This window comes from Fundulus heteroclitus, chromosome 12 (assembly GCF_011125445.2).
Source record: "Fundulus heteroclitus isolate FHET01 chromosome 12, MU-UCD_Fhet_4.1, whole genome shotgun sequence".
Classification (NCBI taxonomy): domain Eukaryota; kingdom Metazoa; phylum Chordata; class Actinopteri; order Cyprinodontiformes; family Fundulidae; genus Fundulus; species Fundulus heteroclitus.
Window position 1 is genome coordinate 44,474,925 of NC_046372.1, and position 27,597 is coordinate 44,502,521.

At 40.9% G+C, this 27,597-nt stretch overlaps 1 protein-coding gene across 2 annotated transcripts in view; it reads right to left on the reverse strand.

Annotated features, from left to right (window-relative positions):
* Positions 1 to 9,947, reverse strand: part of zmat4a (zinc finger, matrin-type 4a) — a 191,699-nt gene extending 181,752 nt beyond the window's left edge. The window contains exon 1 of one of the 2 annotated variants that reach the window (XM_012849580.3): positions 9,740 to 9,947. In XM_012849580.3, the coding sequence (XP_012705034.3) occupies positions 9,740 to 9,826 (87 nt within the window). In that variant the 5' untranslated portion in view covers positions 9,827 to 9,947. Of the gene's footprint in view, positions 1 to 9,324; positions 9,439 to 9,739 lie in introns of those variants that run through there. The other variant, XM_036144664.1, reaches the window with a different exon arrangement.
* Positions 9,948 to 27,597: the final 17,650 nt, after the last annotated feature.

The following is a 27,597-nucleotide window of genomic DNA, read 5'->3' on the forward strand; positions in this document are numbered from 1 at the left end:
TTTCTTATACCTTGGTATAGCTTATTGCTGGTAATCCATCCTACAATCTACTGGAAGCATAATGCTGATAGCAATCAAACCCAATTGTGTAAAATACTGTTTACAGTTGAATAGTTAACATTTTTAGATGGAATAGACATTTTAGCTACCCAAGCAGATGGGCTCTGGTCTACTTCCCCACATAATAAAACACGGAGCGTTCAGCTGGGACGATTCACCAGCCACAGGGTTGATTTATCATGATCCAATGCTGCCACTACTTCGTTTTTTCCACTGCTGTCAGTGGGAATATAGCTCACATTTTGGATGCTTTGTTCCATTATTCTACAGAAAGCAAAAGTTTAGCAGATCTGAGGCCAGTCTGGTCCTTGTGAAGTCTAATTGACATTCTGCTGCAGTGACAGACTGGACAACCTTTCATGAGCCCAACAAATCTTCTGCTTTGTTTAAAGTCTATCTTTAGCAAAAAACAGTGGGCTCTTTGAAAATAAATATGCTCATCTCAAATTATTGGAGCCCTTTGTCAGAGACTGTGCTATTTATATAAATCCAAAGAACTGTCACAGCTGACCTTTCATGAGGGGAAGATAAGAGACAGAATTGGAAACAAGTGCAGCAATAAGAAAATGGAAAGCAACAAAGAGGCAGGACAATTTTTACTTAACAAAAGCAAACACGTATTGATGACAAAGAAGCCCTGAGTTTCAAAGACTTATTTATATGCCTCCCAAATTACAGACAATCGCAGACAAGTCAGTGAAGGCATTTAGCCCCATATTTGGAGGTTTCCAAAAATAGAAACGGATGACTCAAGGGTTCGAGAAAATGCAAGAAAATGAATGAAGAAGTCAATGGAGGAGCTTTATTTTCTGGGGCTGTTTATATTCTTTTAGTGCCAAACTTTCTTGCTGAGTCTTGATAAAGAGCAAACATCTAAAGCATAGGTCTATGTCCAAGTTAACTTTTAAAAATCAAGACGCAGCATTTTCCAGTTTACTTTTTACCAGATTTTTAATGTCGTAACACTTTGCCACTGTCTGCAGCTGAAGACTAAAAGACATCATCCAGCTATGGAATCTTAATAATGTGTTGAATTTTTACTGCACAGGGGTGGGAGTGGGGGGTACACTCCTCATTAAACTGTCCACTAGCCAGACCTCATGCCATTGAATCCTGCAATATCAAAGAAGGTTGTTTTTTAGATCCAGATACTTATTCTGAGATAAGAAAGGAAGTATTTTTTGAGTCTTCCTCTTGTCAGCGAATTCACTGCAGTTAACTGAACCAAAAACAATGACCTCTATTTACTACTTTTGTTCTTGTTTTTTTAATACTGAAAGTCACTGAACAAAAAAAGTTTTTAAATTTGACTACAAAAATAGTGACAACAAGTGATCTCTTCATTGTTGGGGATTTAACTAACTTTGCCTCATAGATGGATCCTTGGAAAACATATTCATGCTCTTTCCATTCTTTGCCGTGTCACTGTTAAACCTACTTTGAGCCTAGTCCAGTTAAAAAGCAATTTATGCCAACAAAAGCATCTGAAATTTCAACAAGTTGCTTTCTGGTGTTCCATTTTATTAGAATATTAAAAACTGCTTAACTTGCTTTAGGGAAAAATCAAACGACCGGCTGTGATTTGTTTAAGTTTTTTTCAACAGTGTATAATGGAATATGCCCTTGAATTATTCACTCTAAAATATAATTTTTCCTTCTTTACTCTAAAGTTTACTATTTTACACTCTGGATGGGCGATATGGCCCAAATAGCCATAAATCTAACAATATAATAAAATATAAACAAAGAAAATTGTTGTTTTTCATTTGCCTTTAATATATGCTATACAAACTAAACAAAAATATATAAAATATGCTATAAAAACTAAACAAAAAACATATTACAAAGGTGAAATTTAGTAAAGTACCTTTATTAAGTATTTGCAAGAAAGTATCCCTGTTCTTTTTTATTTTTTGGATTGAAAAAATATAAAACATAAATAGTATACCAAACTAAAATCCACCACAAAATCTAAATTGCAGTTTTTAAAATATATAAAGAAAGTATCAGATCTTTTGAGTATAAATTGATCAACAACAATATGCTGCCTTTAAATTACGTATAACTTAAAAAATATCCAACAAATGCTGGAAAGAATTGAAATGCTGCCTGAAAAATACTGTCAATCGGTGGCAATGTCTCAGGTTCTTATTGGATGGACAGGTATTTTTTTTCGAAACGGCGGAACTGAGCAATGTTAATCTTGTGCACTAGTCACCATTTGACAGGATCACTCTTACTATCTACTAGAGGACAATCCAAGTAGCTGTTCAACTCTGCCAGACTTCTGTCTCTTGGAGATGGTCCTGATCCATCACTTAACGCTACTATCTTAAAAAAGCTTCAGAGGGTTGTCTTTGGGAACATTACTTGGGCCTGGGGTGTCTTCAGCTGATCCTGGAGCTTGCGGTGGTGTTTCAGCTTCCTCTATTCCTTGCAGGAATTATGCATTTTATACAACTGCTCTGTTATTGATTATATTACTCTTTTCTAGGTCCATGTACCATCTGTGGAAGTGTGGGTTAAGCATGGTTGCCAGATTCATTAGCTCCACAACATCTGGGCCCTTTTTATACTTGCTCCTCAATACTCCAGTATTTATGGATTTTGTGAGTTCTGTCTAATTTTCCTTCACTAATAGAATGCAAGTGTTGAAGAGCTGAAGGATGGGCTTCAAGCATGAGATGGTGCCATAGACCTGAGCATCCAGAGTATCAGTGAACTCAACTAGAGGACCCAGAACTTTGCCAACAGAACCGAGTACCTATAGATCTTGTCATGTGGGTACCAGGTGCCTTGTTGCAATATGTGTTCTGATGAGTCTTGTTTGTCAGAATAAAAGTACCTTGAAAATAACCTTTAGGCAGGTATTCAACATACTTTCAATTTAGCCAATATTTCTGTCTTTGTTCCTTATGGGAACAAGCGTTTGGTATAAACAAATACTGAATACTATAACATCTACAGCCTTTGTAATTTTGCAATGCACACCCACTTTGACATAAAACAGTTTAAATGACAGTTAAAATTGCATGGGAAGATACATCATCCATATCAAAAATCTTCAAATTATCTTAAAATAAACCACAATGAAACTAAAGGACCATTATAGAACCATCATGGGCTTACCGTTTGCAAATGTATCTATAATAGCAACACCGCACCCTCATGGAATTGATGCAATGAAAATTTATTAAAATATTTTTTTCAAGTCTGATATAATATTCTAATCATAAAAGCCATAGCTTCCCTAGCTGTCAGCAGAAAATTATCATAGTTAACAGAAATAAAGGCTTAAAAGCATCAGTCTGTGTGATTAACACTATATATTGTGTTTGACATAATGAACTGAGTTACTGATATAAATGAACAGTTGAACAATGTTACAGTTCACTGAGCCTACTTTAACATCTAAATGCATACCTAATAGTAGACTGAATAAAGGAAGGTTACCAATGGCAATATGGAAACGTGCAGTTATTCAGTCTGAGGGCTATGACAAGGTTAGCCCCACTGTCCGTCGTCATGCACACCAGGTTTTCGTCCTAGAGATGCCAAGACTGGAGAAGCTCCTTGGAGCCAATGTGTGATCATCTGGAAAGTAGCTTGCCTCAAGGTGTTAGCAGCGTGGCGTCCAGTCGCTGTTAATATGGTGCACAGTCAGACTAAGGTAAGGATCCGTTGTCCCACTTGACCATAAATCCAGGGTTAATACAAAGTAATCCGCAGATGATAGTAGCTCATGTACTTTTTCACGGTAATCTTCATACATTGCTGGGAGTGCCGTCTTCGAGAAATATTTATTTTTCGGGTGAGTGTATTGTGAGTCTAGCTTCTCAACAAGCTGCATTAAGTCTTCTTTGTCCACTGTTTGGATTCACATCATATATTTCGGCAGACAAATGGTGACACCTTGGGTAATAGCTTTCCAACGTTTGCTTGTTATTTCATACACAGTACAACTGCTGACGGGGTGGCAACTTGCTACCCTAAACGAAAGCATTGACACCCCAGCTGCCACCCCATATGCCATCTCTGAATACGAGCTACAGTCAACAGCATACCGCACGTTTTAAGTGTGAACCTGTTTTGTCCGACAACATCAAATGCAGCACGAGGTAACCCGGCACTGGCTCGAGACAGGTCTGAGAGGAGGGAAGCAAGAGGGGAGCCGGTGTTGTACCGCATCCCAGCTCCTGCCAAGATGTGCGTTCCCTGCAGCGGGAGCGCACATCGCTCAGTATAACAGCATGTTGATGAAGAAAACGGATTAAAATATGACAAACGGAGCTGTTATTAATTATATTTGGACGCATCTTTAGACTCTGGCTACACCAGCAATAATCCTCTCTGACAGCTTCTAGCTAGATTTGCATCATGATATGAAAAACATCTGATACTTGGATCAGTAAAAATGACATTCATTCCAAAAGTAGCTAAATACATCAAAAGGTCTTTTAGATCAGGGTTCCCCAAAGTGGGGGTCGGGACCGCCCTGGGGGTAGCCAGACACCTCTTGTAGGTCATGAGACGATTTGATGCTGATATGCTAAAAAGATTTTGTATTTCTTTATTTGTGAGACGGGTACCAAAGTATAACTTTCCGAGACGCTTAGCATTCCTCATTTTACGCAGGAGGAAGGCTGCAATTTTCTGTATAAGTTCTTATAAAAATACTACTTTATTCATACTTTTACAAGTGTATTTATAAAATATTATAGCTTTATTCTTATATTCTCCCACCAAAAATTTAAAATAAAATCCCACTCATCAAAAGGGGGTCTTCAGTCTGTGTCACTGTTTTTTTGGGGGTTGCAAGCTGAAATGTTTGGCAACCCCTGCTTTAGATCACCACATTGCTTCTGATTGCTGCAGCAGGTCCAGTTCTACATGCAGACAGAAAAAGTATTGCTCAATAAACCAGGAAACTATAACACATCTTCACAATAAGCTCAAAAGTAAGCCTCTGTTACTTTTACTGTTCTGAAACATTCAGCTTTGGTTTGTTTAAAGATTAAATATTAAAAAGAAATAAATGATAGCAATTACTTGCAAACGAGCCATTGATTAGTACAGTTGTGATTTACTGAAATATTAATAACAGGACAAAAGATGAGGGTCCAGGAAAGCTCCAGGCTGAGGCTGTATTATGTTTTAAAACCCAATGGTTAGGATTATTTTTTCTATGGAAAGTGTAGTAAATACTAAGTTCAGTACTAATGGTGGCATGCTCTGTGACGGTATGGTAAAATGTTTTACATAAAAGAGCAATAAGTAAAAAAATTTACAGAAAATTAACCAAAAGAATTCTCGTTTTTTCACCTGGGGAGAAAGTAACATTCCCTATAAACAATCGGTCCTCTCCATCAAAAATGTCTTAGTCAAGTTTTTCTCCTTTCAAATCAGAGGTATGGTGCCGAACTAATTCGGTGCAAAGTGTAGCCTGTGTGTACTTCTTGGGTCCTGAGCCAATCACATGAGAGTTCCCAAGGTTCTCAAAACAGAGCGCAGCATTTGATCTTGGCAAAAAGCAGTGGTCTGCAAACATGGAAGCCAGTAAGAGAAGCGGACCAGAAATAGAACAGAATACAACTTCATATACGTGGAATATCCTGTGGAAGGAAAATTTCAGTGAGGTTTCACAGCAGCAACGGATCGTTGAGGAAATGGCTATTGCTGGTGGCAGGCTGTGTGTATGTGTTGTTCTGATTTGAAACACTAGGTTTCATTATTACTTATTGCTCCTTTAATATTTTGGCAGGACGAATAAAAATAGTTTACTCATCAATATAATGAAGGGCTCGAAAGATGGGACAGGTTCACGACAGAAGGAACATGTCTAGAGAATCAATTTTAATGAAATGCTTGGAAATTTGCATAGTTAAAATAAACAAATGTGTTTCTAAGATATTACCATTTGACTAAGGTTAAGGAAAATCACGTTTATACCAGTTTTATTGTTTTGCTTAGCGAAATCTGTGGCTGTGGAGATTTTGTTCCCTTCTTCTTTTACTCCAAATTAGATTTGGGTATGCAACTTACACCGGTAGCTCAAAGTCCATTTGTGAATATGTAATCTTTTCTCTTAAGGATGAGAAAAAAAAGATACATTTATTCATTTCCATGCCGGGTCACAGGTTCGTTTCTCCAGTGGTGTCTAGGCAAGAGGCAGGGTACACCCTGGACAGACAGACCCTCGTTGGACTCAAACCCAGAACCTTCTTGCTGCAAGGTAACAGCACTACCCACTGCCCCACTGTGCAGCCCCCACCAATCTGCTCCTGCTTCCACCCATGTTTGCCTTCACCTCTACGCGCTGCAGGACACACATGAGCGTGGTCTGCTGCGTGAAGGGGTAACATATTTAGATCATGAAATTAGCATATCATGATATTAAAAAAAGCCCGGAGGGCAGAGGTGGCTAGTAACTAGTTACATTTACTCAGTTACATGTACTTGAGTAACTTATTGAGGAAAATGTACTTTTAGGAGTAGTTTTACTGCTTGATAACCGGTACTGGTTGATAGCCGGTATCAACCAGTATTATTGATATGGCCCACCCCTGCTTTACACTATTTATTGCTTCGTTATGGTTACATGGAAAAATAGCACAGCTTTGGAAAAACACCATATACGACACACACTTTAACATACCAAGACATTATTTTCCTGGATTACTCCAGGCACATCACCGCCACTGAAATACAGGCTCTCAAAGTGTTTGTGGAACACTTCACATTTTTTTCTGAGTGTGTGGGCTAAAACTGCTAAGTATTCAAACATCTAACACTTCGCTGTCTGGAAGCTGCTAACTTTAACACTTTAAGGCTGTTGCCTTTCCTACAACGTCTGAACCGTGACCACTAGAAAAACACAGTTTTTGTATTCCATCCCAACAATAGCTGACACGTCAAGAGGAAAGGTAGGTAGCACTTTATTTGTCAAAGCTGCTGAAACTCACATATTGAAGATGCATTTGTATTAAAAACAAATAACACAGGAGCTTGAGTTTTGCGACTTGGCAGGTGCCAAAGCAAGCCCTGCAGTAACTGAGTCCATTTTCTAAATGTTGAGAGAGGGAAATCAGCAGTATGTTTGAGGGACAAACAGAAAAAAAAAAAACATGTATGGCTGTTTATCTGTTCTGGTCGGATGGCTCTGCAGCTGAAACAACCACCTGAATAAATGATGAATACATGGAGACTGAGAAATAGCTGGGTTTACTGGAATCGGCTGATTTTATGCCTGACAAGCTCTGATCCCAGACTGGCTTGCCGTAATATCAAAAATCGGATGTTTTTTATCATCAGTAAACACCGCCAGGTCACGCTGATGACACTGTTTGGAGTGGAAGTTGGTGTGAGGGAAGGATACTCAGAGAGCCATGTTCAGTATCAGTTACCTGTGTAAAGATGAAATCAGCACAAAGTACAAGAAGCATTGAGAAAGGAAACCTTATTTTCCACAGAGGAGTGATGGTCGTTCCTTTAAGTTGCTCATACAGCCAAGGAGACGTTGCCAGATAACAGAAAGCTGGACGCATTACAGCAAAGTTTGTCAATTTTACCCTTTTGAAGACTCCAGTCCTGTCGCTCATGGTTCATGATGGATCAGGAACTGTTGGCAGCCTTTTAGAAATCTCCTATTCAATCAAATCAAATCTAACTTCAATTATAAAGCCATTAAAAGAAGCACCAAGGCCAAAGCGTAGTACAGATAAAAGCAAACTATAGATAACACCATCAGAACCTAAATAAATTTCAAAATTAATAAAATCAGAAAATACATGGGCATAAAACTGCATAGAACAACATAAGATAAACACAAAATCAACATCCAAAGCATTAAAAGCCAGAAAGAAAAAAAAATGTTTTTAAAGAGATTTAAAAATAGGCCCGAAAGGATGTCCCTGGCCTACGATGTCGCCAAATGGTTCTTAGTAAGTATGGGCTTTAGCTTGGCCAGCCACCAAAGTCGAAACAAGCTGGACTTGACAACTGACTTAATTGGGATGTCAAATATAAACCGATCGTCCATTTCAAAACTAAAATTTGTGTCTTTTGGCATCACAGACCGACCAAGACATCCCAAGTCCGAACACAGGGCCAGTAATGTGCCACCAAATACCATCATCACAGTCTACTTTTCATTAAAATAAGTTATTGTCTAGTCTACTATGATTTTTATGAAGGATTTAAAAAAGTGCCGTCATGGCACTGGTCATAATCATAACTTATGTACTTCAAGGTAACGCCGGTCCTCAGCTGTGACACCAACTACACACTCATGCACACTAATGCTGCCTCTGATCCTGATCTGAATAATTCATTAACCTTAAGACAGAAAGGTTGGCTTACAGTCATTATATGGAAAAATTATCAACCAATCGAACACATAACAGTAAATCTTAGATTTTTATGTTCAGTGGTCCAATTTTTTATTTTATTTTTCGGAAGGTGGGGGGATTCTGGGGGGGAAAGTGCTTGCATGACTCGTTGTTATTTTAACTCTTTCTCATTGCGAGAAAGAGGCGGGAATCTCCATGGGTGCTCCAACGCTGAAGCACCCACAGAATCGGCGCCCATAGGATGGCCACTTAGGTTTTACGGTGCACAAAAATATAAAAGGAAACAGTAAGTGAGAAATGATCTGTCCTGGAGAGGAGTAAATGAGGTATGTTGTTCTTTTCAAAGTTCCTAAAGAATTAGCTAAATTCAGTGTTTGCAGGTCAAAACCGTACAAAATCAGTGATCAGATATTGGTCACACAATCACTGATCGTTGCATCTCACATCATGTCCTGGTCTGATGAAGCTCAAACAGTTACCTGATAAATTGACACATCAGTGTGAAATGTGCCACTTTGGTTCCATTTACACAAACTTTAGTCTGTGGAGAACTGCACCTGTTCTTCTTCCCCTTAACATTCCAAACACACACTGAATCTGACTTAACAACTCTAAAGTCAAAAAATAGCAGAGAAACTCGAGGAAACGTCGAACGTGTCCTGTTAAGCCTCTCATCATAATCCATAGAGCCTATGCTGTGTTTTGAAATTAAAATCGTGACACGCAGAAGGTGTGTTCGCCCACTCTCGTCCCCTTCTCATCTGCCTTAAATGTCACCTTCAGAGGAGAGTGGGGCCATTCTGCAGCATGCAGAGCAACCCGGGGACGCACGCAGGGCGGACAGTTGACGCTTCCATCCTTGTTTTCATACCTCTAACGAGGCAGCGGGGGGCCACGGGGGGGCGAATAACGTTACCTTGATAGATTGTCGCGGGATCTCTGAGTTGAAGGTTTAAAAGAGAGCGGGCGGCAGCAGCGCCGGTTCAACAGCCCGGCGCACACAGATCATCTCTGTCCTGTCCGTGGCAGGGGAATCCTTGAAAAGGGGGATCCCCGGACCAGATCGTGAGACGCAGGGTCAGCCTCCTCTGCCCGGGATGCTGCGCTTACTTTTCAACCCCGCAGGCGGCGGCGCCGCTACGCGCTCCGGCTCCCAGAGGAAGCGCGCAACAAGAATCTGGGTTGAGAGCGAAATCAGCATGCAGCTCCAACAGATTGCCTGCCCTTCTCCTCTGCAACGCGGCGTCTTCAAAGTCGCACACGTTCACTTATTTGCGCGCATGCACGTCTGTGTCAGGGTGGGGGGGGGGGGGGGGGGTGCAGAAAGGTACCTGTAACTCCACGCTGTAGCCCTGGTAGAAGTGCGTCGGGAAGACCTCCAGCTGCTGTTGCACTTGGATGGACAGGGTATACTCCATAAACCAGAGGATGCTGAAGTGCAGACTGCGCGGGAGACGCGTCTGCTGCTGGCCGCCGTACTACGCTGGAGGATACAATTTGCCGCCTCTCTCCGCCCCGCTGCGCTCCCATTGGCCGCGGCGGTTCAGCTCGGGCCGGCAGGCAGGAAGTGCCCGCTCCCTATCAGCAAAAAAAAAAAAAAAAAAAAAAAAAACACCTGCACACACACCATTCTCGCAGAGCACCCAGGGAAGGATGTATTGCAGGTCACTCATCACAGGTTGTCTCCTTAGTTACAGTTCATGTGTGATTCAACATGAATGGCACATCTGATATAGAAAACAGAGCTGCTTCAACAACTTATAAGATTGCTATGAATAGTTGTTATCAGCATTTTTACCACTTTTCAGTTGTGTTCGGGTCTGTCTTTCAAAGCATGTGTTTGCATTCCATCTTCAAAATCAAACAATTAAATAAAAAGATCGAGTGAAAGAAAAGAAATGAGAACGGGGGAGCCGAGAAGAGGCCAACGTAGCTGAAGAGCGACCAATTCACATATTTATCAAACTGCATAATTACATAACAGTATACACGCCAGTGGAGGTTAATGATAACATATTGTCGGGTGGTTGGTGCACTAGAGCTCAGAGATTGCCACACAATAAATTCTTTGAACATAAATCTGTTCACAGTCACTTGACTGCTGCTGGATATTTAGGTGTGCTTGGTCCGGTCCAACTTCCCTTCATCTGCTTTTTTCGCTTCAGCAAAAGCCTCCTGAAATTATTTATTTTATAAATTTTGTAAATAAACAACTGATTTTTTTCTCTTGCTTTACTATTCTCTGGTGTCTTGTCATTGAAGTCTGACTCTTCTGTTTGCATCAAGCCTGAGCATCTACGGTGCCTCTGATTGACACATATGAAAATATCTGATTGGATGAAAACTGACACAAAAAGCACTGATTAGCCACCAGCACAGCTTTGCCCGCAGGAGAATCTTTACGTAACCAACTAGGGATCAGCAGGAAGTCTCACAGAAGCCGAAATGTTAAGATAAGAATCCCTTTATGGTCCCACAATGGGGAAATTCAGGATACGCAGAGTCATATACAGTATATTCATCTGTCTGGTGAACCACAGCATTGGAAAAATGGAATGAACATGCTGAAAAATCAAAAGTCAGACACATTGTGTAATATTACAGCTTTGTTACTTTTTATTATGTAATGTATGTTTATTGTTTCTACACTTTATGCCTGCAGTTTTGACAGGGGTGTTGCCTGAGCACCTTCACTGACATAGATGACATATGATGACTAAAGTGGTGACAGGAAAATCTCCTGCTCGAATTGGAGTTAATAAACGGAAGGTTTGTATGCCAAGTGTGAAAATCAAAAAGAACGTTGACTCAAAGAAGAATTTGTGAAAAATATTGTCTGAGACGAGATAGTTAGTGACCAACAAAACCATCACCCTATGCAAGAATTTAAAAGTCTGAGTCTAGTCTGCCTTTAATTGTTTTTAATCTTTTTTGTGACAAAAATATTTTTCTAAAGCCTTTCTAAGGCCCCCATCTACCCCTATCATGAGGTAATCTTTGCCCTACCTCAGGCCATCATTATTACTTTGTTAATTACAAGTGTTCCATTGTATTTCTCACTAGACTAACATATATTCACAGCTATTGGTGTTCTCCACAAAATCATGAGGGTTTAATGCATTCCATTTGTCCTCGGTAGTTGTAATTTTCGATCTCTGGGTTGGAAAATCTAACTAGGACGGCCCCTGAAGACGGTTTTGCCAGTCGGAAAGGCGGTGCAACAGGATGATGCCTGACTTTGGCGTTCATTATGGCTGCCACTCGCAGCAGCATTGAGTAAAACCTCATACTTTGACTGTTCGTAGCAGCTCTCTATTGTTTATGTAACATTTAGTCAGTCGTAAAGGTGCTACCTATCAGTGTCCATCAGACGGGATGTTTCAGGACAGCATTATTGTCGGTACTGTTCTAACAACAGCGAGCGTCCCTGTTTTTTCCTATTGTCCAACAAAAAGGAAGCTGGAATGCTAACGGGCGGAGATGACATAATCTGCAACTTGTTAATTCTGATCTCCGAAGCAAAAGGAACGCACCATAACAACACTAAATTGATCAAGGTCAGAATGCTGACATAATCTGACTGAAGCTAAAGTAAGACACATTGATTTGGCTCAGACCTAGAGAAAAATATCACTCCACCCCTCCAGTAGGGTGACCAGATGCCCCCGCTTTCTGGGGAGAGACCCCGTTGGATGACCTGGCCCTGGTAAAAGCTGTCCACGGACATGTGCCCGATTTCATTGTATCATGATGGAGTAAAAAAAAGTTTAGCGCAACAAGAAGTTTTTACCCAGTCGTGTAGAGCTTTGCCGAATGCAGCCCCCACGAAAACAGAGACGTTCCCAGTTTTCATTAGCGAAATCAAATCTGGTTACCTTAAGGAGGAAATACACTGGCCGGGTAACATAATCGACTGAAATATGTTTGAATTGAAACCAAATTATCTCTGCTAACTAATTCTTATATTTAAGTTTACTGTTAGAATATGCTAGAGCTCCAATCCCTCTTTCCATATTGTCCTAATATCCCAGCTATAAATTGGGCTTATATTCACAGAAAAATACCTGACTGACCAAGGGTTATTTGTATCAATATTAAATAACTTAAAAGCATTTCATTGCACAACACGTGAAACTGGGCATGTGCTTCTTGAGGAAAAAGTTCTGCAGAGTACCTACTGTGTAAAATTGCATATTAATGGTTTGGTGAGTAAACTGCATTTTAAGACATACTCCGCATGAGCAGAGAAAAAAATCCCATGGGTGTAAGAACAAAATCACACCATTCTGTTCTTGCAGCTTATTCTTGATGCATATTCTGGGCAGAACATTTTTCCCTGTCTGGTGTCCAAATAAAAATATGAAATAGCTGTTCTGACTTCCCAGAAATTCTGCACTTGGGTTCTTATGAAGTATGAAATATCCTGGCCAGGCAGAAGTTTATTCTTGTTCTGGCAAGCCTGCCAGAGTTGCGAATGTCCTTGTTGCAGAGTTTGCATTGACCTTCAGAAACCACAGTCAGACGAAAACAGAACTATTTACATGCAGAGCACCCAACATTTATTAATAATGCAAACAGATGATCGATGATAAGAGTTCTTAACTGCTCCAGCATCCTAGAAATATTTGGACCAAACTATTCAGAGCATGGATTAGAAAGTCACAGTACTGTATTCCAGTGCACTATAAAACAAGCAGCATCCTCATGGAAAAAGAAAGTACAGCCTTTTTAATTCTAGTGTTTTAGCTATCAGTATATCAAAATGATTTGGGGCTTTATTCACAAAGATTCCTCTGAGAGAGCTCCAAACGGGCTCCATCCGAAAACCCTTAATAATAGCTTCTAACTCCTAGATAGAGTCCTTATGGGGTCAACAGTAAGAACTCTATCATAGGAAGGAAAGGCGCTTTGGACTGCTGTACCAAATTTGGACAGCCTTTACCTCCGACGTCATTATGTGGCGGAAACGCACATGGATGATTCTAGTCAAATCTGGTCCTACAGCCTTCCTAAAATGAACTACAATGTGCGTGCTTTATTCTCTCTGGAGATTTTTGCTGATTTCCATGAGAAGGGTATAACTGCAGAGCGTAAGAACGCCCCCACAGTCGGAACGCCCACACGCCAACGCAAACGCTGATTGGTTCGTTGATTTGCCCACTTCAATACATATATTTTTTCCCTCCATCTCCTTCATTCAGCGGGACGGACGAAAAATGTCTGTCCCGCTGAAAAAATCCGTCCTGACGTAAAAAATCCCTATCGCAGGGTATTAGTTTTACCTAGGGACCACATGTGATTTGTAATAATAACGGCGTTGTATGCAGACAGATATTAACCGGCTCGCGGTGTCAGGAGAAAGCAACAGCGCGAGGACTATTATGATATGTAGTAGCCTACGATAGAATCCTGTCCTGTCAGGATAAGGGCTTCTACTGGAGAAACACCCCAAATATGCGACTGCACGTTCAAAAATAAATCTAAAAAAACGCAACTCACGAAATTTACCAGCGACTGTAGAAAAAAAAAGAAAGCATACAGAGGCAGAGTTGACAGCGCTGCTTCTGTCACACAGCTGCAGCGCAGCGTATTAATTACATGTAATCCCAGGTAAAAACCAGATCTGTGCGAGTAGGCGATTGGACATTTTGCTGCATGGAGCCAGGCAAAGTTGGAAAAAAAAAATCCGCTTCCTAGCATAAAGCCTGAAAAAGAAGGACAAATATGCGTGTGGGGCATTCAAAATCCAGACTGTCACGGACGAAAAGCTTCGAATGCTTTTGTGTAACTCTGCAACATTTTTCAATGTTTTTTAATAAAAAACAAGTGTCCTAGTGTCCTTTTATTTGCGCACCCATAAGCGGAGCAAAAATCGGGCATCCTCGGACGGAGCTCTGGAAGTATGCTTACTTTCAATACAAATTCGAAATAATTTATTAAGTTAGACAATAATTTAATTCAATCAATTGGTCCCATGTAGCCCCTAAAGGGGTGACGTTTTCAGTCAGTTGATTTATCTGGAAAACGGGTGAGAATTCACCGGATTCAGAGTGTCTGAAAACATAAAGTACATTTTCCTGAATTGACTTGTATTGTGTCTGACTGCAGCTTGGTCTGACCTAAGATGGCCGCTCGGTCAGCACGCCTCCCACCCGACAACGCGGCGTCTACGTATTCATGTCTGTGCGCAGAAGGACCGCCCAGTTGGAACGCCCACACAGTCGGAACGCCCACACAGCTCTGCAGTTACTCCTTATTGATTTCCATGAGGGGGTCATGCTTATACGTCATGTCTCGCAAAGGATTGTGGGATATCTTAAGGCTTCTTAGCGCCATTAAGGGACATTGCGGGGTTCCCAGGAAAAAAACTAGCCGTGGGAGGGAGCATACAAGCTTCTTTTCCTAACTCCTTCCTTACTGACTACACTATTCGGACAGCACTTATCCGCTTTGGCTAAAGAGCCCTTGCTCTAAAAGTGTCATCGGATTGAGCCTTGACCTAAAAATGTCATACTCATGGATCTGTGTGCAGGTTGTGTTGCTCTGGTCTGCTCTCTCCTCTACTCTGTTGTGTGTTATGGGCAGGTGTTCCTCATCTCCACTAATAAGAGGACTTTTATAAGGATCTGAAACCAGGAGGAAGGCGTCAGTTCTTTATCGCATCCAGCGTTGCACTTGACTGACGTCCCAGCTTTATTCCTTTAGCCTATTCCAAGTCTAAATCTTCACTCCTTCGGTTTTTTTCCTTCCTCCTAGTCCTCCTGGTATTGACCCAAGTGCCTCCGCGCTGTTAACCTGACCGTCCTCTGACTAAAGAAACTCCCTGAACGCCTGGTCTCCTTTCGCTCTCCTGCCTTAGCTACCTCTGACTGTCCACCCTCCACTGCCTCCCGGACGTTGTCCTCCATAGACCAAGATAGAGAGAGTCAGTTCAAGATGTGCACCTATCTGCCAAACTCAGTCACCGTGAGAGCCAACTGCCCTGGAGCTAACCACAACTACTCTCTGTAGGTCAGCTGCTCCTCCATCCATTTTCACATCAGTTCTCGCCCCGCTCTTCATCATCAATCTTCTCTGTAGACCAGACCTGATAGAGTCTGCCGGAATTTCCTCCATACCGTCAACTCTTTCTTCAATAAACTTTCTTAACTGATTCATTGTCTATGTGGTTATTGCCCAAATTTCAGAGTCTTTCTTCTAACGTCACAAAAAATTCCTGCCAAGGAATTTTACCTGAAGAGTGATTCAGATAGCTGCTGAGTGAATCTGAGAGAGAAAACGACAGGCACTTTGTCATAGTGAGGAGGTGTGGTTGACCCCATTGCTATGTGTGATACTGTTTTCTAGAGGCTGTGATTGGTTGATACAAGAAACAAACGACAAAAACAAACAAGCAAACAAACAACAAAAAAACTCAAATGGGCTCCTAGTATTCAATGGAGAGAAATAAACCGATTAGAATTAATGAATATCAGCCCAAACAGCTGATATTAGTACAATAGCTGAAAGGGTGATTTGGGCACTAGCATTCTTCTAACACCAAACTCTGCACACATATTGAATACTTGAGTGACAACTTCTCTTCAAGTTCAAGAATTTATTAACAGAAATAAATGAACATCCAGAAAACACCATTATAGAATGTTGTTTACCTGAATTAACACTATATTTCAATCAACAAATACTTTCCACTGGGCTAGTGAAACATAACAAAACTACTAAGCAAAAATTAAGATAACAAAAAAATTTAAGGAACTATGTGCACACAAAAGAAACAAAAGGACAAGCAAAAATAGTTGAAAATCTTCATCAGAATGATTCAGTGAATCAAGTTCATCTTGAATGATGTGTAATGAGGTTAAATAGCTTTAACTAATTTAGAATAACATTGGTCTGTGTTCAACCCATAACATTGAAAAAAAAGTATTTGCTAAATAAAAATCAATAACCTAAAGGTCCCGTGATGTTATTAATATATTGGTAACTTAGAAAGCTACAGGGCGCTGTAGCGCACCGTCAACTGGAAATCACATGTTGGGGCACTTCCTGTGGCCGTTTTTTCCATTAGCTTGATGAGTTAGCCTTAAGTTACACAAAATACCATTAAATCCACATTAATGCTCCCTATTAATGCTGTAATAATACTCGTAGCACTATCGGGTGATGTCGGAGCGAGACGAAGACCAACATTACATTTATACGCCATAGTTAAGTTTACTAGGGCATTAGCAGTCATTTTATGGGAAGCTAGTAGCGACTGATGCTAGCGGACATTCAATGCTAATTTATAAAGACTTTTAAGCCATATTTTGTCATAATGAGTGGACCGGAAAACACAAATATTAATGTCCTATCGGTGTATAAAACCCTAATGGAAATAAAGTTTGTTATAACTGTAAAAAGCACTCAAACCACATCATTAAAGTATAGTTTCAAGAATCTAGCTTGGTCAAACTGTAAAACACAGTGAAAACACTGTAAAAGTAAACCCTTTTAACTTTCCCTGTTCATTTCTCTGACAAACCTTGGCCTTTGTGTCTGTTCGGGCATCCAGTTGGAAGCAGTTGGACCAGAGTGTAGCTGGTCTGGGGCAGCAAGCAAGCACCTAGCTCAAAACGGGAAACACTTTGTAAATCCCGACCTGGGATGCATTGTACCCGGCTCCGGGTAAAATGCATCCCAGGACCTCCACACAGCCTTGCAGCGTGGCTGTGTCTTGAGGTTTCCTGTGCGGGCCTGCACAGGTTGCAGTGAGCGACTTCAGCTGCCTTAGCTGTATCAGCCTGCATATGTGGTCGGTCTCCAAACTCCATTCGGACAGTGGTTGTTTGTCTCTCCAGTGTGAACCGTGAGGACTCACCAACAAAGAAAAAGATGTGAGGAAGAGCGCTTAGCTTTGTTGCAGTGCCACTTGCTGTGATGGGGGCAATTCCCAAAGGGAGGGAGTCTGTAGCTTCTCACATTTCAGAAACATTTTGAGGTTGTCTCTCCTGGCTGGCATCACAACATCTATTTAATATTAATGTGCATTACCCCACAGATAAATTAATCTCTTTTCTCAGCGTACCTTTTTCTCTGCTTTTACACACCAGCCTGGAAAGTGAAAAGTGCTACATGCAACAATCAAAGGCTAGAGAGGAGATGGCATCGCACCGGCAAATTCCAAGACAACCAATGGATATCATAGTGTACTATACAGCAGATACTTTTTCGTTTCCTTTACATCTGCCCTCTATGTATAGAGAGTGTATATTATTGTACACTATCATTTCTAGGCTGTGCATTTATGTACATATTTTTCAGCAACTTTTTAAAATTATATTAAAGACTTTAATTTTTATTCATGATCCACTATGTGTCCTATTATTTACCTTTCCTCTATAAAATGACACTACCTTTAACCTGTCCTCCCACAGAAAGTAATTAATTTCCATGTATGGAGATGATAAAGTATACCATATACTATATTAATAATAGTATGATTGTTAAAAAAGCTCATGTGCTCATTTCCTCCGCTGTTTAGTGGAAGAAATGAAGATCAGCCATCTTTCCTATTTAAGAAGGTCTTAGGCTCCCTAAAAGTCCTCCTCACTACTCCTAACATTTTGTCACTTTAGGAGCTCTCTTAGGGACTAAGATGCATTGTGAATACTTTTTATCTTACTGAGGTAAAATAATAAAAATCTTAGAATTATAAAAAAAAAAATCTAAAATAATGTAATTTAGAGCTACTTTAGTTCTGGGATTATTTATGAATATGGGCACTGGTCTTTATCATGTTACGAATGTTTTGTGGATTCATTGCTGTCATCGCTTAAGACATCAGCATCTTAAAGAAGCAACTATTATCGTTAATCAGTCTGGAAAGGTTACATGGAGACTTCCTCACAATTTAAAGTCTGTCGTGCTACTGTGTGAGGGATTTAACAGGTGGAAATGTCACTGCACTTGCATGTTCCAAAGGTTGGGAGGATGACCTGCAGATAATGTAAACTCCATTATTTAGTTGTCTTGGCAGTTCCATTGGTACAGACAGAAAAGCTAGTTATTATTTATTCAATACTATTGATTTGACAATTTCTTAGCTTTTACATCGGTTGTGAGTGCTGCATTTCAAGACCCCATGTCATGCTATAAGCTGAGAATGTGATGAAAATAGAAAAGATTGGGATGCCATGTGCTAATGAATTATTACAGACCTGTAATAATTCAGATCTGATTGCGTTTTCTGACCCAAATGCAGAGACAACTTAGATTCTAGTGTTAAGAAGTTTTATTGCTATTTTAATTTGGGTTGCCAGTGTTTCTGGGAAAGAAAATAAATAGTTTAGAATTAGAATGGTGTTGGTGACAATTACGTTTGGAAGGTAAAGTTTGCTCTGAGGGAAAAAAGGTTCAGTCTGGCATGGATATATGAAGATAGGTGTGATCCAGATTGGTAGGAAATACAGCAGGTCTGTTGGAGAACTGGCAGGCATTGGGCTTGAGCTATAAAAGATCCTTGTATGACAACTGTGGAGACAGATATAAGACAGATGCAAGACGAAGGAGCTTATGGCAAGTGAAAGGTTAGCAATAAGCTAGAAAGCTTTTCAAGTATGGGAGCAATTGGACCCTCGAGGATTTTAGTCAGTTAATTACTTTCTCTGGCATGTTTTGTTAACCTGACGAGCCAGATGAATTTTGTTCCGCTTAGCTCCGCCTAGCTTCACTCACATCCATCTGGGACCTCTTCCATAGAGAGTGATTTCTTCAACCAATTTTATTGTCCAGCCAATCAGGACACAGGGCTGGAGTTTCATAGATGTGACGTAGTGGAGAAGCGACCGTGAGACTGTTTTGATTCAGACAATAATGGCGGCTCGCATCGAGGAAGCAAGCGTTAACATTGATGCTGCTATTTCTTCCGTGTTGTCCAATCTACCTAATATTGTTTCATTAAAAGAACATCAGAGAACGCCTCTGAAGGCATTTGTTGGCTGTTCTGTTTTGTTTTTTTCCTGCGTCGTTCTCATCAGCGTCACGGGTTGGCTTCGGTGTGAGTGGTTGAAATAGCACGTCAATGAAGATGACAGACAAGTGGCTTAACCAATCATATGCAAGGATTTTTGATAAGGCCCAGCCTTCTGAAACTCCATTCCTATGGATCTGTTTCAGATGGATGAGTGGAGCTAGGCGGAGCGAAATTCATTTGGCTAGGGTCAGGTTATTGTTTTGTAAAATTTGGAACAAAAGTGGAAAAGGCGAAAACATGAATACCTGAGGAGAAAAGAGTTTTCATTAAAATCTTAGGAAAGATCTAGTAGTTGGCTTGACTTGCTACAAGCAGTGGTTGACCATCAAGCACCAAACAATTACCAGAGAGCTCCTTAAGTATTCTGGAGTAGTGTCATAGCCACAAAGTGTGTGCTGTTGGTACATGCATGTGTATTTCTGCCACCTCTTCATTGCAGGGTGTAATCATCAGCATTAATTAGGAGAAACATAAAAAGGGCAGACTCCCTGCGACATTTTTTGGCTCACTAGTTTGGTAATCTGGCCAACCATTTTACCTCTTGTGGAATCATATGTTTAAATCATGAGTGAAATAATGTTTCAGTGAACTATATATATGATTGCAAACGAGGTAACATTTTACTTTATCTAATCCTTGGGTCAATCTAGGAAAAGTCATAGAATTTTAAGTTGAAAAGATATCACTTAAAGTTTCGTTTTCTGTTTTGAAACTCGGTTTGGGGTCAATATGATCCAAAGGCAATAGGACATAATATACTATTAATAATTAACCAAAGATTGAAGAAAATACTTAACACTTTCTGATGAGGAATATATTTTGGAACTCCCATATTTATTTATGCCAAATGTGACAAAAATTACGCAGTTAAATACACAGCTGCACATAATAACAACATCATTTCTCATCACTACAATTTGAATTAGATTTCTCCTGTTTAAACTTCAGCCATTCTAGTACGGCATCCTCTGACTATTGAACATACCAAGGTGAGATTGATAGAGCTTTCTGAGGCCTTTAGATACAAGATGGTAGCATCTTATGAGTCTGCTATGAGTCACACTTAAAGAGGTCTCAATAGTATCTGAAATATTCCATCCCACTTTAAGTAAAATAGTTTTGATGTTGAGGATGTTCACCTGCCAGCATGACCAGGTCTGGTTGTCTATGCAAGTTCTCCCTGAAAACAGACTGCAAGACGATAAACGAAGTCTGAAAACCCCTAAAATGTCATATTCATGTTTATGCATTTGGCAACTCATTAATCAGGACATAAAAATACTGTCATAACACTAGTAGTGACTCTGAATATAAGCAACAGCCACGGACAGAGAAGATCAGTAAATTAATTTATGTCTAAGGTAAAGGGTCAAGATGGGTTCCGGCAAACTGGATCTCTCTCTCTCTCTGTCTCTGAAGAGGTGGAGAATGGACAGGCAGGAGAAGCAGGGACAGCGGATTGAAAGCGGACCAGGCTTCTGGAGAGTTTGTTCTGCAACGGTCGGTAGGCTGCAGCTGAGTCCACTCCGAGGCGTTATTAATCTGGCTCTCAGCAAGGGAACTGCAGGACAAGAACTCAAACATCTAGGAGAAAGGAAACACACAGAGGGTAAGCACTGGCCAGAGCCAAAGTAACAACAGAGACCAGATTTTTGGAAGTAGGTCAGGTACCACACTGGAAGAACTGACACCCTCTTTGCGCTTCCAGCTCCTTATGAAGGCCCTTTAATCAGGATAGATTATTAATACCTGTGGTGCACCACTTACCAGTCACACCCTGCAGAGAGGAGGAGTGAGAAAGAGCAGATAAAAACAAACACAACCTGCACAAAGTCCTGTGAGCATGTCAGTTAGCATCATATCTAACAATCAGCTACTACAAAGGCTCGTCAGTGGTAAAAAAAAAATATGAAAGTGTTGAAATAGAGTGCAGACATAGGGGGTGGGGTTAGAAAGAGATAATGCAGTGCAGATGGTAGGGAAGTACACGGTAGGTTCAAGCAATGGTGATGCTCTCTGAAGATGGACATGACATGTTCTGGTAGCACACACATATAAATAGTCTAGATAGTTGCAGGAACTTCTAGCCTACAATCCCTTGATAACCAGAGTGACCAAGTGGTGACATTAGAGTCAGTGAGACTTACTGTTCATATGAAAGTGCATGGTTAAACACTCAGGAAGAGATTGAACAAGTTTACCTTTCAAGGGAAAGTAAAGTCCCAGAGAGAACTCAGGAAAAGAAAGGGCACATTGTTGCTAATTGTCCAACTGTAGAAAATGATGCTTTAATTAACACTGTGACATGTGTTGGCCAAACGCTGTCGGGGAAACCTTGTGATTACACTGATTTTAAGCTGTTTATAATGGATGGGTTTGTGTCTCTCTGGTAGCAGTGAGAAAGTTCCTGTAAAAATATTGCGTGACACTACGACATCTCAGTCCTTCATTTTGGAGGGGATATTGCCATTAAATAGCGATACTGATGTTAATTCTGATATTGTCGTACAAGGTTTTGGCATGAGAGACATCGGTATTCCCTTGGACAGGGTTTTGATTCAGTCAGAACTGTGGTTCGGTTAGGCTGTGGTTGTGGTGCATCCTGGTTTTCCCCATTACTGCCGTTTTATGGTGATAATGGGAAGTTATTTGGGTGGGGGGCAGAGTGTTGGTGAAACCTGATGTTGCACCTGTCTCAGTTTTGCGGGCATCTCCAGATGAGCTTGCCCATAGGTATCCAACTGTGTTCAAGCCATGCGCATATACACACACAGCAGCTAAACGTGAGCATGAAGAAATTACAAAGATGAGGTTGATCTGATTGACAGTTTTGTGTGTGAAGCTGAGAGTGTCTCTGCATTACATGATAGTCTTGGGGTAGGTGAAACGGGCAATCCACATGGGCTTACAGACCTGTAATAATTCAGATCTGATTGCGTTTTCTGACCCAAATGCAGAGACAACATAGATACTACTGTTAAGAAGTTTTATTGCTATAGAAACAGATTAATTTGGGTTGCCAGTGTATCTGGGAAAGAAAAGAAATGGTTTAGAATTAGAATGGTGTTGGTGACAATTACGTTTGGAAGGTAAAGTTTGCTCTGAGGGAAAAAAGGTTCAGTCTGGCATGGATATATGAAGATAGGTGTGATCCAGATTGGTAGGAAATACAGCAGGTCTGTTGGAGAACTGGCAGGCATTGGGCTTGAGCTATAAAAGATCTTTGTGTGACAACTGTGGAGACAGATATAAGACAGATGCGAGACGAAGGAGCTTATGGCAAGTGAAAGGTTAGCAATAAGCTAGAAAGCTTTTCAAGTATGGGAGCAATTGGACCCTCAAGGATTTTAGTCAGTTAATTACTTTCTCTGGCATGTTGTGTTAACCTGACGAGCCAGATGAATTTCGTTCCGCTTAGCTCCGCCTAGCTTCACTCACATCCATCTGGGACATCTTCCATAGAGAGTGATTTCTTCAACCAATTTTATTGTCCAGCCAATCAAGACGCAGGGCTGGAGTTTCATAGATGTGACGTAGTGGAGAAACAATTCAGACAATAATGGCGGCTCGCATCGAGGAAGCAAGTGTTAGCATTGATGCTGCTATTTCTTCCGTGTTGTCCAATCTACCTAATATTGTTTCATTAAAAGAACATCAGAGAACGCCTCTGAAGGCTTTTGTTGGTTGTTCAGTTTTGTTTTTTTCCTGCGTCGTTCTCATCAGCGTCACGGGTTAGCTTCGGTGTGAGTGGTTGAAATAGCACGTCGATAAAGATGACAGAAGTGGCTTAACCAATCATATGCAAGGATTTTTGATAAGGCCCAGCCTTCTGAAACGCCATTCCTATGGATCTGTTCCAGATGGATGAGTGGAGCTAGGCGGAGCGAAATTCATTTGGCTAGGGTCAGGTTATTGTTTTGTAAAATTTGGAACAAAAGTGGAAAAGGCGAAAACATGAATACCTGAGGAGAAAAGAGTTTTCATTAAGATCTTAGGAAAGATCTAGTAGTTGGCTTGACTTGCTACCAGCAGTGGTTGACCATCAAGCACCCAACAATTACCAGAGAGCTCCTTAAGTATTCTGGAGTAGTGTCATAGCCACAAAGTGTGTGCTGTTGGTACATGCATGTGTATTTCTGCCACCTCTTCATTGCAGGGTGTGACAGGCAGGTGTGTTCTGCATCCGCAGATCATCAGCATTAATTAGGAGAAACATAAAAAGGGCAGACTCCCTGCGACATTTTTTGGCTCACCAGTTTGGTAATCTGGCCAACCTTTTTACCTCTTGTGAAATCATATGTTTAAATCATAAGTGAAATAATGTTTCAGTAAACTATATATATGATTGCAAACGAGGTAACATTTTACTTTATCTAATCATTGGGTCAATCTAGGAAAAGTCATAAAATTTTAAGTTGAAAAGATATCACTTAAAGTTTCATTTTCTGCTTTGAAACTCGGTTTGGGGTCAATATGATCCAAAGGCAACAGGACATAATATACATATTAATAATAAACCAAAGATTGAAGAAAATACTTAACACTTTCGGATGAGGAATATATTTTGGAACTCCCATATTTATTTATGCCAAATGTGACAAAAATTACGCAGTTAAATACACAGCTGCACATAATAACAACATCATTTCTCATCACTACAATTTGAATTAGATTTCTCCTGTTTAAACTTAAGCCATTCTGGTATGGCATCCTCTGACTATTGAACATACCAAGGTGAGATTGATAGAGCTTTCTGAGGCCTTTAGATACAAGATGGTAGCATCTTATGACTCTGCTATGAGTCACACTTAAAGAGGTCTCAATAGTATCTGAAATATTCAGACACAACCACGGACAGAGAAGATCAGCAAATTAATTTATGTTTAAGGTAAAGGGTCAGGATGGTTTCCGGCAAACTGGATCTCTCTCTCTCTCTGTCTCTGAACAGGTAGAGGATGGACAGGCAGGAGAAGCAGGGACAGCGGATTGAAAGAGGACCAGGCTTCTGGAGAGTTTGTTCTGCAACGGTCGGTAGGCTGCAGCTGAGTCCACTCAGAGGCGTTATTAATCTGGCTCTCAGCAAGGGAACTGCAGGACAAGAACTCAAACATCTAGGAGAAAGGAAACACACAGAGGGTAAGCACTGGCCAGAGCCAAAGTAACAACAGAGACCAGATTTTTGGAAGTAGGTCAGGTACCACACTGGAAGAACTGACACCCTCTTTGCGCTTCCAGCTCCTTATGAAGGCCCTTTAATCAGGATAGATTATTAATACCTGTGGTGCACCACTTACCAGTCACACCCTGCAGAGAGGAGGAGTGAGAAAGAGCAGATAAAAACAAACACAACCTGCACAAAGTCCTGTGAGCATGTCAGTTAGCATCATATCTAACAATCAGCTACTACAAAGGCTCGTCAGTGGTAAAAAAAAAATGAAAGTGTAGAAATAGAGTGCAGACATAGGGGGTGGGGTTAGAAAGAGATAATGCAGTGCAGATGGTAGGGAAGTACACGGTAGGTTCAAGCAATGGTGATGCTCTCTGAAGATGGACATGACATGTTCTGGTAGCACACACATATAAATAGTCTAGATAGTTGCAGGAACTTCTAGCCTACAATCCCTTGATAACCAGAGTGACCAAGTGGTGACATTAGAGTCAGTGAGACTTACTGTTCATATGAAAGTGCATGGTTAAACACTCAGGAAGAGATTGAACAAGTTTACCTTTCAAGGGAAAGTAAAGTCCCAGAGAGAACTCAGGAAAAGAAAGGGCACATTGTTGCTAATTGTCCAACTGTAGAAAATGATGCTTTAATTAACACTGTGACATGTGTTGGCCAAACGCTGTCGGGGAAACCTTGTGATTACACTGATTTTAAGCTGTTTATAAAGGATGGGTTTGTGTCTCTCTGGCAGTGAGAAAGTTCCTGTAAAAATATTGCGTGACACTACGACATCTCAGTCCTTCATTTTGGAGGGGATATTGCCATTAAATAGCGATACTGATGTTAATTCTGATATTGTCGTACAAGGTTTTGGCATGAGAGACATCGGTATTCCCTTGGACAGGGTTTTGATTCAGTCAGAACTGTGGTTCGGTTAGGCTGTGGTTGTGGTGCATCCTGGTTTTCCCCATTACTGCCGTTTTATGGTGATAATGGGAAGTTATTTGGGTGGGGGGCAGAGTGTTGGTGAAACCTGATGTTGCACCTGTCTCAGTTTTGCGGGCATCTCCAGATGAGCTTGCCCATAGGTATCCAACTGTGTTCAAGCCATGCGCATATACACACACAGCAGCTAAACGTGAGCATGAAGAAATTACAAAGATGAGGTTGATCTGATTGACAGTTTTGTGTGTGAAGCTGAGAGTGTCTCTGCATTACATGATAGTCTTGGGGTAGGTGAAACGGGCAATCCACATGTGGCCACCTTGTTGTTATTAAGGGAAGAGTTAACTGCTGATCAAAAAGCTGATAAGACTTAGATGCATTTGTTTGAGACGGTAACTGATAAGGCTGAATCAATGTCTACAGCATATTTTGTTGAGAATGGTCTGCTGATGCGTAAGTGGACACCGTTGCATGTTTCTCCGGTTGAGGAGTGGAGCGTTGTTACACAGATTGTCATACCCAATAGGTATCATACTGAAATATTGAGGTTGGCTCATGACAATCTTCTGGCTGGCTACCTTTGTCTACGGAAAACCTATGATCGCATTTTGCATAATGTTTTTTTTGCCAGGGTTGAAGGGTGATGTTGGGCGCTACTCGAACTGGTGCCATTTCTGACAAATGTCTTGAGAATCAAATCATACTATTCCTCATGCTCCACTGTATCCCATCCCAGCCGTTGGTGAGCCTTTTTCATGTGTTCTGGTTGATGATTCCCCTGCCCAAACTAAACCGTGAAATAAATTTATGATTCAGTGATGTGCGCAGCTATTTGTTTCCCTGAAGTTTTTCCTGTACGGAAAATTACCACTGCAGTGGTTGTAAAGGCACTGATGAAGTGTTTTCTTTGTGTGGTTTACCATGGGTTGTGCAGACAGACCAGGGCTCCAATTTTTTGTCTGGACTGTTGGCACAGGTTTTGAATCAGCTCGACGTAAAGCACTGTCATTCCAGTACGTATCACCCAGTTAATATGTGTGCTCACCTTCCTTGTCATTTAAATCTTTCATTGTGTTGTTGCTGAGCCCTCCGAGGCACAAGTCGCCTGCTGGAGAGCAGGAGGAGCTGTCCGGTGCTGAACCTGACAATCTGCAGATTTGACTCAGAGGAAATTCTCTAATTAGTTGGGATTGTAGAAGTTGCCTTTAGTGTTGTCTCATGTTTCTTTTTTACCAGCAGGCTGATGTCATTAAATGTATTCAGTTTTACGGGTCACTGTTTGCAGATTTTCCCAATCGGATGAGTGTGGTCACCCAACATATTGATGTTGGCGACGCAGAGCCTGTTAAACAACATCCTCACAGAAAAAAATCTGTAAAAACGCTGCTGTCTAAAGAAACAGGTGGATTACATGGTGGTACAGTACTGTTGGAAGTAATAGTGCATAGAGTTTGTAATGTCTCCTAACAATCAAATCAAATAGGGAAGATTTTTGGAAAGTGAATGGGGTAACTAAACCAGATTTCTATCCACTGCCTTGTAAGGAGAATTGTCAGGGCTGCAAGATTTGTGACCAACTTGGTCTGCTGAAGAGGTATTGGCAGGTGACCTTGACGGCATTTGCCCAAGTAATTTCCGCCTTTGTCACACCTGGTTCCTCCAGTACACAGTGATGGCTTTTGAGATGTGTAATGCCCCAGCAACATTTCAGCAGCTGATGGATGTGGTTCTGTCTGACTTACCTTTCTGCAAAGCCTATCTTGATCATTTGGTGGTTTGTTCTGCCACCTAGACGGGGCACATTGGACATTTGAATACAGTTTTTGGGAATCTGAGTGAGGCTAATCTGACTGTTCATTTGTCCAAATGTCAAGCAACTGTGATATACCTTGGAAAAAGGGTGGGGCGGAGGTCAGGGTTGCCCAGTTCCAGGTAAATTGGAGGCTATTCTGTTTGTTCCTGTTTCCCACACTCATACCAATCTGTGTGGCTATTTAGACTTAGACAAACTTTATTGTAATTTTGTATGTACAGAGTGCATACAAAACGAATTTTGTTGCATA